The sequence below is a fragment of the Panthera uncia genome, chromosome B4, assembly GCF_023721935.1.
Source record: "Panthera uncia isolate 11264 chromosome B4, Puncia_PCG_1.0, whole genome shotgun sequence".
NCBI classification, from domain to species: Eukaryota; Metazoa; Chordata; class Mammalia; order Carnivora; family Felidae; genus Panthera; species Panthera uncia.
In genome coordinates this window covers 72,853,397-72,867,526 of record NC_064809.1, presented here as the reverse complement: position 1 = coordinate 72,867,526, position 14,130 = coordinate 72,853,397, and the positions used below count along the sequence as shown (strand labels likewise).

At 35.5% G+C, this 14,130-nt stretch overlaps 1 protein-coding gene across 3 annotated transcripts in view; it reads left to right on the top strand.

The window, feature by feature from the left end:
* The window catches only part of SENP1 (SUMO specific peptidase 1), a 50,509-nt gene that overhangs the window by 19,780 nt on the left and 16,599 nt on the right, over positions 1 to 14,130 (top strand). For all 3 annotated transcript variants that reach the window (XM_049627243.1, XM_049627242.1, XM_049627244.1), the window contains 7 exons: positions 4,378 to 4,481; positions 4,564 to 4,850; positions 6,354 to 6,408; positions 10,607 to 10,645; positions 11,510 to 11,594; positions 11,830 to 11,985; positions 13,064 to 13,195. In XM_049627243.1, coding sequence (XP_049483200.1) covers positions 4,378 to 4,481; positions 4,564 to 4,850; positions 6,354 to 6,408; positions 10,607 to 10,645; positions 11,510 to 11,594; positions 11,830 to 11,985; positions 13,064 to 13,195 — 858 coding nt within the window. The remainder of the gene's footprint in view (positions 1 to 4,377; positions 4,482 to 4,563; positions 4,851 to 6,353; positions 6,409 to 10,606; positions 10,646 to 11,509; positions 11,595 to 11,829; positions 11,986 to 13,063; positions 13,196 to 14,130) is intronic.

The following is a 14,130-nucleotide window of genomic DNA, read 5'->3' as shown; positions in this document are numbered from 1 at the left end:
TTTCCATTTTAACTGAGAGTTCTGTTAACATTGTTTAGAGGAAATGAATTTCTGTTTGGGAAAGAGAAAATACTAGGGACAATAAAAATGTAAAATGTTAAAAACACATGTAGTTTCTTTTCACTGATATGTTGCTTCCAGACATCCTTCTCTGCAACATACTGAGCAACATTTTAAGATGTCGGGCTTTCTTAATAGACAGCACTGATGGTTTTATTCATAAGAAAACCCAAAACCTTTTACAATACTGGGTTTTTTTTAAGCTTTTTAAAAAATGTTTATTTTTTGAGAGAGAGAAGTGAAGGGGTAGAGAGAGAGGGAGATTGAATCCCAAGCAGGCTCTGTGCTTTCAGATGTGGGGCTCAAACCCACAAATCCTGAGATCATGACCTGAGCTGAAATCAAGAGTCGGATGCTTAACTGACTGAGCCACCCAGGCGCCCCTACAATTTTGTTATAACCAAGAATTTTGGACTTAAAAACAGAAGGTTGTTGAATTATGTACCTTTGATAGTTGAGGTTTATATAGTATAAAGCTTTTACTTTAAACAGAATCAAAATTGGAGTATTTATGAAGTTTTTTGAGTAATTTGTAACAAAAAGTTATACCAGTTTCCTACAATTTATTTTGTGTTCTCTGTTAAATTTTTATAATCTTACAGACAGTTCAAGTTTATGATGGAGCCTCTTACAGACGCATTTAAGTACAAGAATCTGGCACATATTTTAAAAATAGAATCCAACACCTTAATTACCTTTATACTGTTTGAAACTTTCCTTGGTCCTTTATTAGGTTTAACACATAACATTATCCAGCTTCTTTTATTTTAACATGTTACCAATTATTACTTTCATCTTAATTTAATAATTTGCTTACTCAGTAGAAATAGTTCAATAAGTAATATACAAAGAAGGATGTTTTCTTTTACTTTATTTGTAATACCAGATGCTCCAAAAAAGAATTGTGTTTGAAGTTTCAAATGACTTACCTTTTTGGATTTTCTTTTGGAAAAGTCAAATATTACATATATGTTCTTTTGAGAGTTGCATGGACTATCTTTTCTTTGCCTGAAATGGCTCTAAATAGAAGATAAATTCTTGTGACCTCTAAATTAACATTTAGAGGCTTAAAGAGACCTTAGATAATTGTTTGGAATATAGAACATCTATTCCTGCTCATTTTATGTTGTCTAATAACTGTGAGGTTGTTCAGGCTTAGACAGAAGCTTTTCTTTGAAGATACATGTACTGGGGAAAATGATTTGTGGGTGAGTTATGTGTGTTTAATAGACTTTTAAAAATCAGTTCTTACATTAAACTGAGGGTTACTGGAGGGGTTATAGGAGGAGGGATGGGCTAAATGGGTAAGGGGCATTAAGGAATCTACTCCTGAAATCATTGTTTCACTATATGCTAACTAATTTGGATGTAAATTTTAAAAAATAAAAAATAAAAAAAAAAGAATGAAGACTAATTAAAAAAAAATCAGTTCTTACATTGAATTAATCTAGGTGAGTCACTTAATGGCACTTTGTTTCTTCATGTTTTATTTATAAGGATAAAAACTTATTCCAAGAAACCATTTTGCTATGTGTTGGGAGGGAAGAGAGAAGCATTTTTAATTTTATAGGGTTGAAGTCAGTTTATGAAGGTTGAAGGGTACCACAAACAAAGATCTTTTCTATTTCACTGTTCTCAGTGTGCTCTTGAAGTCTTCATGGGATGGGGATGTTTCTTTACACCTTGGTGTGCAAAGTAACCTCTTACAACCAGTTTATCTGCTTTATTCTCCTTCCTATGATGTGATAATGCAGTCAAAGCTTTTTAAAATCTAGTTTAGTAAGGAGGTGGAAATGAACTAAAATGACTGGTTAATTAAGAGTTATGGGTGCCTGGGTGGCTCAGTTGGTAGAGTGTCCAAGTTTGGCACATTGGGCTGTGCACTGACAGTACGTAGCCTGCTTGAGATTCTCTCTCTCCCTCTCTCTCTGTCTCTCTCTCTGCCCCTCTTCACATGCATGTGCTCTCTCGCTCTCTCTCAAAATAAATAAACTTTAAAAATAATTTAGGGGCACCTGGGTGGCTCAGTCGGCAAAGCGTCCGACTTCAGCTCAGGTCATGATCTTGCCGTTTGTGAGTTCGAACCCCGCGTCAGGCTCTGGGCTGACGGCTCGGAGCCTGGAGCCTGCTTCGGATTCTGTGTCTCCTTCTCTCTCTGCCCCTCCCCCACTTGTGCTCTGTCTTTCTCTATCAAAAATAAATAAATGTAAAAATAATTTTTTAAAAAAGTGTTAATTTCCATTACCCAGGTGGTATTATTCTTCTGATTTCCCTTCATGCCCTCCATTTTACCACTCCTGAAAACGTGTTAACCCCATTGTATTGTGGATTATGAATTCGGTTATTTGGTATAGTGGGAAAGTGGAGTCAAAATTTACATTGGGAGGTATTGAAAAATTTCAGTCATGAAAGTGCCACATAACACAGCTTTCCTGTGTATAGATCACTATGTAGTTGGTTGTCAATCTCTTACAACCTAAATAATTGTAATGATGCTTCATTCTTCAGACTGTCTACTTAAAGAACCTTTATGATAGCAAATTTAGGTTTTAATAAAAAAAGACATTTATTTTAATTACAGTTTTTAAATTTATCTCTCAGATACTCATGGCCTCCCCAGTAGAATAGCTAAAAACTACAGATTTGGTAATTGATATTAATGTATACCTGTTAATGGTCTTTCTCTACATTATAATTTTTGTGCTGTCACTAAAGTGCCTGTCCAATACTGCAGACAATCTCTTCACAAACACTAGAAAAGAGTATGTCATCATCTTAAATACAGTATTAATGTATAAAGGATAAAATAATGGAGTTTATTTTCTTCATATAGAAAATTGCAATTTGTTTTTCCTCCGGGTCTATTTTTCCACCAAATGCTCAACTAATTCTACTTATTTTCTTATTACCCATCTATTCAAATTTTCTCATTACTCATCTATTCATATTTAAGGATAGCTCTTTTTCATAAGGAGTATTTATTTACTCATGCCTCATAGTTCAAGGTGAATCTTGTTAGAACAGTAACATTATAGTGACAACGTAATTGAAATTTACTATGTAGGAAACAGTGATCAAGAAGAGAAAACTTAGTGTCTGTTTGCCTTTGCCTAGATAATTGCTTAATTCATTCTATTTTTAGCAAAATGCTTCTGTGCATATTGAAATGTCACAGTGCAGGATGCTGCTAACCTTGCCACAAAGTATTAAAGTTATTTTTTGAAGATTGGTGGTTATATTAAACTGTGTATAAGATTTTTTTTAAGTACCAGAGTATATTATTTAGTGAATACTTCCCATTGTTTCTCTGGATCAGCATAGAATAGATGCTTTACTATAGTTACAAGTCCTTATGTAATCTGGTTCTCTGCTGAGTGACCTCATTTCTTACTGCTCTTCTGATTCACGCTGACCTTACTTTTCCTTGAACACATCAGGCACATACCTATTTCAGGGCATTTGTATTTGCTATTCCTCTACCTGGAATAGTCTTTTATAAATTTCTATGACTTACCTCATCCCTTGATTTAGGTTTCTATTGAAATATCACCTTTTTAGAAGGGTCTTACCTGTTGCTGCTATTTCCCCTCCGTCACTTTCTATTTCCTTGTCTTTATTTTTTCATTTTAATTTTCCATAATTTTTGATTAGTCTCGCTTGCCAGTCCCTTTAACTGTAATATAAACTCCACAAGGACAGAAATATTACTTTATTCAGTGCAGTATCTCTAGTGAGTGGTGCTTAGTAGGTATTCAAGTCAATACATGAGTGAATGAATATTATGGAGTATGTGCTTTTCCCTAAACTTATTATTGGGGTTTAGGAAAAAAGAGTAAATATTTGAGATAAAAACCATCTTTGGAAAATACTTACACTGTTAAAATTGGACAGGATAGAAAACAGCAAAGTATCCCACTCTGATCTTGACTATTCTAGTTGCTTCCTTGTGACTTTTTTAGTAGATGTCAGGAATCATGGGGTTTCTTGGAATCCTAATTGAGAAGTCCTCAATTGTTTTGTTTCTGGGACTGTCTCAGTTGACTCAAAAGTGATTGCCTATTGGCCTTCTGGTTTCATATCCTATAGTTTGTCTGCACTATTATTTACATATATGTCCCATAATTTTCCAAAATATAATATCTTGTATTTATTTCATTTAATTCCTGTTATAATTTTCTAGATATCCCTAATGATAATTCTTAATTATCTTGAAGGACTCTGCCTTAACTTTGGCAGAGCTTCTGGGAGTCTAGATGCTGCTTTGAGAAAAAAGTTGCCTTATTGGATGTTTAAAATTTCTTCTTTTTTTTTCTCTAGACAGTCCAAGAAGAAGAAAGAGAGATTTACAGACAGCTACTACAGATGGTTACAGGGAAACAGTTTTCTGTAGCCAAACCCACCACACATTTTCCTTTACACCTGTGAGTCACAGAAACATATATCAAATGAATTTAATTCTGTACTTTGTTATTTGATATTAAAACTATATTCTCCTCTTGCTAGGTCCCGATGTCTTAGTTCTAATAAGAATACTTTGAAAGACCCACTGTTTAAAAATGGAAGTTCTTGTGCAGCTCAGATTATTGGCTCTGATACTTCATCATCTGGATCTGCCAGCATTTTAACTACCCAGGAACAAGTGTCCCACAGTGTGTATTCCTTATCGTCTTATGCCCCAGATGTTGTTGCATTTGGATCCAAAGATTCTGATCCTCTCCATCAACCCCAACATCACCGCTCTCTTCTACATCAGCCAGACAACTTACCAGCTTCAAATACACAATCGGAAGGTAACAATGGTTTCGTATATTTTCCGTAATAATAACCAGTTAACTGTTTATGGGATCTATGGGAATTGCAAGGTTGTAATGTGCATGTAATTTAATTAACATATAAGATACTTTAAATATATATAATTCAGTTAGCCGTACCACAAATAAACTAAACCTATAAATAATTTACTTTTTTCTTACATGGAGATGCAAATGATTTCATATAATATTTTACTTAAAAGGATTAACCTCCTGAACAACGTCTAGAGTCAGAGTATAATCATCCCAATTACTTCAGTACTTTCTCTGTTTCTAGTACTTTGCGATGAACATTAAGTACTCTGAAGTTCTAAGTTTTGGAACATCAATTAAGTATTGAAGTAAAATTTCTTAACCAGGTAATACTTAGTAGAGAAACCTGCATAGTAGGTTTATGCATTTTAGAAGGGTCATCAGCAAATTTTGGAAACAAAAAGTTTTCTACTTAACTTTTAGCTAACCAAAATATCCAGACACTTAGCACTCCAGTTAATTAAGGTTTTCTATGATAATTTTCTTTGTTTGCTTAGTTTCCCCTTTCTTTAGGTGTGTATTATATGTGTTTATGATAGTATGTATTTAGGTATATAACTTAAAACGAGTTTAAGGTTAAGTGATTAGACATTAGGGATCTTTTGATAGATCAGACTCTAAGGCTCTTTCCTCCTTCCTTAGGTTTTTTTTTGTTTTTTTTTTTTAAGATATTTCTCACTTTCTTAAAATTTTCACTTGGGAATTAAAATTGTTAGTGGCATCACTATATAGCTATACATATTCATGAAAACCTTTATAAAATTTTGTGAGATGATTTACTGGGAACTACTATTAAAAAAAGCCTTTAACCTCAAAAACATAACATTGTATGACAAATGCTTAGCTACAACTAAACTGAAACGAATATGCTGTAGTACATTGAATGTTTCATTACTTTCCTTGTACCATTTAATAAATATCCTAAATGAGGTGTCAGTCATTTAGAAGGACATGATTCCTGCCTTTATCAATAACACAAAATAAATGATAGAATTTGTACTTTTTTAGACCCTGCTACTTCTGTAGCTTTTTCTCTTTCTGCCTCTGCCTCCCCCTCCCCCCTCTCCTCTTTCACCTTATTCAGTCTTATGGTAATTCATGAACTAAAGACTTTTGAGAAGTTGTGGCTTATTCTTGTTCCCCAGGAACAGAAAGAAGCAGCATAGGAATCAAGTACAGCCCAGGAGTAGATGATGAAGGGCATATATACTTGTATTTTTGGAGCGACTTCTTTCTTTGTGAGGCAGGCTCTTCCCTAAGCCCTATTTCTGGCTCAGTGAAAGTGGACCTGCCTCCTTTTGTCTTCCATCTTACCTTTGTCCTTGTGCTGCATTATTTTTATGAAAACAGAATACACTGAAGTATGGGAGCTTAAACTATAGACACCTGGAGTGTATAACTGGGTAGAATTTTTTAAATAATAATATGCTGTTGTGTTTCTTTTTTTAGGATCAGACTCTGTGATTTTACTCAAAGTGAAAGATTCCCAGACTGCAACTCCCAGGTAAACTATGGAAAAAAAGACATTCTTGATATATTGTTTTCTTTTCCCTCTCTTTAATCACAATTTCTTCACTAAGAGTTGCATAACATAAGAGTAAAACTGCCTCAATTCAGATTTCTCGCCTGTGTTATTTGAATTATTTCAATGACTTTTTAATTAGTTGTCTTCTTCCGTCCTCGTTGTTGGGCTTCATTCCATCTTCTGCCATATTCTCTAATCCATTCTTTGCCTGTTCTTTTCCATCTTCCATTCTATATCCAGAGTGGTCTTTCTACAATGCATATCTGATCATTCATTAAACTCCCTCAGGAGTGGCTATCAGATATAAAATCATGCCCAAACTCCTTAGTATGGTATACAAAGCATTTCCTCCACATGCCTTACTTCCTATCACACATTCTTTCCTTTAACAAGTACGAATTGATAACCTACTGTGTGCTGTGTCCTAATATAGACATTGGGGATAATAGCAGTGACCAAAATGAAATCCCTGCACTCAAGGGGCTTACATTCTAGTTGTAAGGGGTGTAAAGAAAGAGGTGGGGGACAAATTATGAACAAATAAATAAATGTGTATGTCTGATAGTGATAAATGCTGTGAAGAAAAACAAAGCAGGGCAATATATAGACTGGGGTTAGGGGGGCACTGTTTATTTGGGCGGTCATGGCAAGGCTGAGAAATGACATTTGAAGAGAGACATGACAGAGGTGAGAGAAGGAGCCATATGGGAAGATGGGAGTCTTTCATGTGTTAATTACACACACATTAGTAGTGTGTGATATGTGCTTTCTCACCTGCATAGTCATTGTTCCATCTGCCTTGTATGTAACCCTACCTCAACTTGTCTATCTAAAGAAGCAGGAGTCTCTTTCTTAGCTTTTAAGTCTCAATTCAAGTCTAATTTTCTATATGATACTTGACTTCTATATGGAACTTCTTGCTCTGTAATTCAGTAGGTTACTACTTAGATTGCAGTTTCTTTGCCATTAGCAGTTCAGTTGCTGGAATGAAAATAGTATCCATTTTCCATTGAGAAAATTGGGAATAATGATGTTTCTTTCTCATCTCAGTTTCTGTACTTCTTTGCAACTCTCCTGTGTGTCCTAAATTTTAGATATTTTTAAAAAATTCTGTTATAATTTCTCAAGGAGACTTTACAGTTTGGATTCCTTATTCTTTATGTGTGGGTTTTGTCTTATTTTGTTTTGTTTTTATTTTGAGTCAGACCTGTGTTCTGATCTTGTCCAGGCATCACATCACATAACTTTAGACAAGTTACTGTTCTAAACCTAGTTTCCTTATCAATAAAAATGCCAGTGTTAATACGTTACGGTTTATTGAATTGCTGTGAAGGTTAACATACAGAAAACTACTTACAATGAAATGTTTCAGGGTGCCTCAGTTAGTTGAGTGTCCAGCTCTTGATTTCAGCCCAGGTCATGATCCCAGGGCTGTGATATTGTGCCCTGTATCCAGCTCCTCACTGATACGGAGCCTGCTTGAGATTCATATTCTCTCCCTCTCTCCCTCTCTCCCTCTCTCCCTCTCTCCCTCTCTCCCTCCCTCCCTCCCTCCCCCTCCCTCCCCCCCTCCCTCTCCCTCTCCCCCTCCCCCTCTTTCCCCCTCTCTCACCCCCACCCCCTTCCCTGCTTGCTCACTTGCTCTCTCAAATAAAATAAAAGTCATTTAATGCGTAGTACACAAAAGTAGGTATTCTTTATTGGGAAAAAGTCGATCTCATGTAGAGAATGCTTTTAATTCTTCAGTAGTTCTTTACTCTGTGTGCCTTTCCTTTATGGAGGATTTCTATTAGTGATGCCTGAAGAATGAGAAGGAGGGAGAAATGATCTGTTGGATAAGGCCGATTGAATAATGCTGTTTATTGCAGTTGGAGCCCGCTTTCCCAAGTCTTGGCCAATGGGCTCTTTATTCTTAATCTCCCACCACTGCCTGCCCATTAAATTCTAGCAGTGAAGATCTGCCCTTATTTCCTAGAATATAGCATGCTGTTTCCTGTTTTTGTGCCATTGTACATGCTGATCCTAACCCCTGGAATTTCCTCTCTTTCCTTGTCCACTTGTTAATCTCGTTTTGCTTTTCAAAATCTGACTCAGGTGTTATTTTTTTCTCAGGACATTACTCTGACTTCTCCAGATAGTATTAGTCTTTTCCTCTGGTACTTTTATCCCTATATCTTATTTATTACTAATACTTTTGCATTTATCATCTAGTGTGGATCATAATGCCTGGCACATGATGGATACTTAGTAAATAAATCTTTGTTAAACAAATGAATTTCCTAGAAATCCTAAAAGGCTCTCTTGCATAGCCCAAGAACTCATCATCTTCATGTTGGTTTAAGGCTTTGGTTTATTGAAAGGTATGTTACAATAGTAGAAATCACAGTCTTTGGAATTGGACACAGTTTCTAATCCTGACTCTTCCAAGACAGATGATCCTTCTGAACTTCCCATTTCTTCTTCTATACACATGAGTAATAATTCCTTATTCTATATTGAGGTTTAACTAAAAGAGAATTATCATGAGGCTTAACTAACATAAAACAGCTAGAGCAGAACTTCACACAGAGTACTAAGTAGGTGCTCATAAGTAGTTGTAGTTATTTTTACTGTATGCTTCAATCATAATGAGAAATAATATATAATCTCTTTGAAAAGCAAGAAGATTTTGTTTTTTCCCCCTGCATTTTACTTTCCTAATCCATCAAATACCTATGTCCACTGAAGAGAAATACTTTTCCCTTACATTATTCACGTATTCAATAAACACTGAGTACTTGCTGTGTGCCAGGCACAATTCTTGGTGCAGAGGATACAGGAGTAAATAGAAAAAACAAAAATTCCTATCCTCATTAAGCTTATGTTCTAATAAAGGAAGCAGACAAATTTCAATAGCAAGATCTACTACTATGAAATTTTGGGCAATTCCTGTCACTTTATGTTGTGCAGTCAATGTGTTTTCATGTTCATTTGTTTTTAGTATCACATACTAAGCCCCTCACAGTGCTACCACTGATCTTTGTGGCTTTCTATCTTGGTTGTTACATCAGTATCCACTGTGCCAAAGGCATAGGCCGCTTCTCCTATGTTTTCCCCTTATTAACCTCAGTGACAGTGGGGAGGCAGTAGAACAGCATATTCATTGCCAAACCCTAGCCTAAGGATGGTTGGGAATACTAATTCTCAAAAGGTAGTCTGGGGAGCAAGGGATACCTTCTGAGTCCTTGTTCTTGCCTTCACTAGGACAGACTGTAGCAATTCAAGAACTGAAAGGGATTCTAACCTCCATGTTTTACAAATTTGAAGCTAAGGACCATGGAAATGAAGTGACTTGTTCAAAGTCACACAGTGAATCCGGGTCCACTCCAGGAGATCCAGGTCTCTTAACTCCCAATTTCATGCTCTGTGCACTTCTTCTACTTGTATCTGAAAGTTTTTTTTGGAAAAGTGTTCACTCTTCTGTTTGTTTCTGTGAGAGATCACAGTTAGGGATTGGCAAGGAGATGAGGATGTGTGAGAAGAGCAAGGGGCTCTGGAAGAGGGACATGCCTGTGACTATGCTAACTAAGCATTATTCATTTGGGTTGTCAGCAAGAGCCGTGTGGAATAGAATTGGTCTCTCATCTTTGGAGTGGAGCTGTATATTGCTAATTCTGCACTTTGGTTCATTGGCTAACTAACCATCTGATACAGACTATTCTGTCGGTGGGGATTTTCAGTATCCATTATGACTTGGTTGAATATATTTTGATTCAAGTAGACTGACAGGAAGAAGTCCAAGATCCCATAAGGTTTGACTAAATCATTAATAAATCTGTCAATCCATACCATTTTGGAAGAGTAACGTTCTAGCTTAATATATTATCTTGACAAGTGATGTACTCTTTCCCGTTGGGTTGGTCTCATAAGGAGCAAGGTGCAAGTAAGGACCTGTGTTACAGTTCATTTCTCTGCTGAACTTTGGGCCACCTTTTTAACTACCATGTATGTGAGTGACTCATAGCTGTATTCCTTTAGTTCCCAGTTACAATTATTTTATGTAATTTATGACCTTTGCTTTATTGTATACATATAAAGCATTCTTTTAAATTATTTCAATGACTGATTTTCTTGGTGAAAATATTTGAATTTTCTTATGAGCCTCCTGTTCATTTGCCATTTTTTTTCCCCACCATAGTCCTGCATTTTTCCAGGCAGAGCTGTGGATCAAAGAATTGTAAGTTATTGTTTTTGGTATCATTTTTCTTTCTCAGTCTCTTCCTTCTCAGAAGAAGTCAATTAGCCAATCACCCTACCTATTTTTAGTCAGTAAAAATTCCCTATTTATATCTATTTATAAAACAGCTTTTAAGTTGTTGGGTTTTTAAAATTCTCTTGGGGTTGGGGCATTTCTATGCTCAGGTTTATTAAATATATAACAATTGCTGAAGCTAAATTGAATTGGAAAACTATTTCGATATTAAGTATTACATGGAAAGGAAAATAAGTGCCCTTATTTTTACATTGGTAGAACTAATTTATTGAATAATTCACATTTCTGGAGTTTGAAAAATCACTAAAAGTTTTTAGTTTCCAGTTTTAATAACTCTAAGGTATTCAGATCCCTGGACTTGTTCACTGTTTTTAGAGAAAAAAATAAATCCATATTTTTTCTTTTGGATTATAAGTACAGTATTTGAATTAAAACCTCAATTGTATCTTGTATTATTTGCTCCTTTGGGATTCAATCACATTTTTGGATTTCTAGAATGAAGCTTCAGTCTCTCCATAATCTTAGAGATTATGTTAATCTCTAAATTTTAATGTTAAAAAAAAAGTACTACACATTTACACATAGCCACAAATATCACCTGTTCACATTTAGCAACAAACTAATAATTTCATCATTTGATTAAAAATAGTATGATAATTTCAATAACACCATGTGGTTTCACTCTGTCTTAAATAGCGATAAGGTTAGTGTAGGCACTTTAGACTTTCTATATGGAGGTTTTATGTTTAGTGCTCATTGTTCATCAGTAACATGCATGATGCTAAGACAGTGGTCTACATTTGTGTCACATTCCTTTTCATTTCCTAGAACTAGTGTTTATGATTCTCGAGCACGGGAGAGATTGCGCCAGATTGAAGAGCAGAAAGCACTAGCATTGCAGCTTCAAAACCAGGTAAAAAACAAAATTGGGGATAAGATTGTAAATAAATAGCACATCCAAGTTGCAACTAATTTAGAAGATTACCTGGATTTGGGATCAAAGTTATAATTGCGAGCTGCTATGATAGCATAGCACTTATATTGTGTGATTAGTCTATGTGCTTGGTCTCTCCAGATGGTTCTACTTAATGTATGTAGACAAATAGTAGTTTTATTTATCCCACTTATTCTAAAGTTCTGTTTTGCAGAGACTGCAGGAACAGGAACATTCAGTACATGATTCAGTAGAACTGCATCTTCGTGTACCTCTTGAAAAGGAGATCCCTGTCACGATCACCCAAGAAACAGAAAAGAAAGGTCATAAATTAACTGATAGTGAAGATGAATTTCCTGAAATCACAGAGGTAAATTACGTACTATGGATTCTTGTGCTAACAAGCGTGTTTAGAAAAGATACTTAGAATGAATTTCAAACATAGAAATAATAGAATACCTGGCATTTAAAGTATCCATTGTATTGCATACTCCCACTTTCATTTGTATTACTAATCTTGGCTTTATTTTTAAAGGATTATTGAAAATTGAAGAAAGAATTGTGAGTGGTTTTTCATGACTTCAGTGAAAAAACATTTAATAAATTTGTGTTTTATGTACATTTTTACTTTTAATGTATATGTACAGTAGTTTGACATCAGATAGTAAGTTGAGGCTTACTATTTTTTTAAGTAATAAAAAATCAGTTAAATATATTAAAGTCTGTACACTTTTTTAATATTTATTTTTGAGAGTGCATATGTGCATGCACAAGCTTGGGAGGGTCAGAGATAGATGGGGACAGAGGATCTGAAGTGGGCTTTGTGCTGACAGCAGAGAACCCAATGCAAGACTCAGACTCACAAACCGTGAGATCATTACTAAGGCTAGGTTGGATGCTTAACTGACTGAGCCACCCAGGCACCCCAAAGTCTTTGTACATTTTAAGATAATCTGTTCCTTGACTCATTCTTCTGTTTGAAAAACTATCATATAGTTAGTAAGTATAACACATGTATTATAGTGTGCTGGATTCCATAATTTACATTTTAAAAACCCAAAATTTTCTAGAAAAATGTCTGAAACACACTACCTGTATCCCCTGCTACCTTTTGGGAAAGAGTCTATTTGTTAAGAAATTGTGTGGGCCAAAGATATGAAGTATAATTAGGTCTTCTTGTAGACTTAGAAAATTTGATAGCAGAAGGTTATTTCAGACTTTAGAAATAAAAGGAAGAAAGGTCTGAAATGTTGTGCTGCAATGAGAAGGGGGGACAGGATGGAATGAAAGGAGATAACCCAGGAGATTACTGGAAAGAAGAGAAACCAAAATGTTAGAAGTGAACAGTTGATTACTGATATAGTCTGGGGGTTATATGGGGTTTGGTGAGAGATCTAGTGTGTCTATAGCCATGTACACTTCATCTCTGGTACCTCTTGGTTCCCTAGGAAATGGAGAAGGAAATAAAAAATGTATTTCGTAATGGGAACCAAGATGAAGTTCTGAGTGAAGCATTCCGCTTGACCATTACACGCAAAGATATTCAAACTCTGAACCATCTGAACTGGCTCAATGATGAGGTAATCTCGCACCTGTTTTTATATTCAAATAGTAAGCATTAAGTGGAAACTAAGTCAAGGTGTTACCTCACTGTTTCTTGAAATGTGGTCCTCAGATGACCTGTGTAGAATCAGCTCTCTTAGGGTTTCTCCATTCTCCTGAATAAGTATGAGACAGTGTGGTGGAGATACTCATTTTAAGCAAATACCCCAGTTTATTTTTTATGTACCTTCAAGTCTGAGAACTGCTGATTTACCATTTTATGTTTAGACAGTTTAGACACTGAGGGAAAGGACATTCATTCTCACTCTCTTTAAGGCACCTACCCAGTAGTTCATCTATCGAGCAAATATTTAATAGTGGACTGTGTTGTAGCATGAAGGAGTTCTTTGGGATTTCCATTAGGGATTCCATTTCTACTTCCTTTTTTATCTCTACTTGTTCTAGATCACTTAGGATATGAGAGATAAGCTTTCTCAAGTAGCCTACATTTATAAGTAGCCTACATGTATTACATATATGATATATATATTTTGGAAGTGCTTATTTTTGAGAGCGAGAGTGCGCATGTGTGTGCAAGTGGGAGAGGGGCAGAAGGAGAGGTACACAGAGGAACTGAAGCAGGCTCTGTGCTGACAAAAGAGAGCCCAATGCCAGGCTCAAACTCACAAACCGTGAGATCATGACCTGAGCCAAAGTTGGATGCTTAACTGACTGAGCCACCCAGACACCCCCGTGATATTTTTTAAACTGACATTGAAAAAGCTGTATTATTAAATATTTGATGTACTGGGTTGAAAGAAAGGAAAGAAAGCTATGGCTCTCAGCTTCTGCTAATAATTTTAAGTAGATTAATTATACTACAGTCTTTAAACAATCTTAAACTTGTAGGAGCCTATTTTATTTCAGAGCGATATTTTCGTGGCAAAAGAAGAGAACTGGGTTGGGTTTTTTC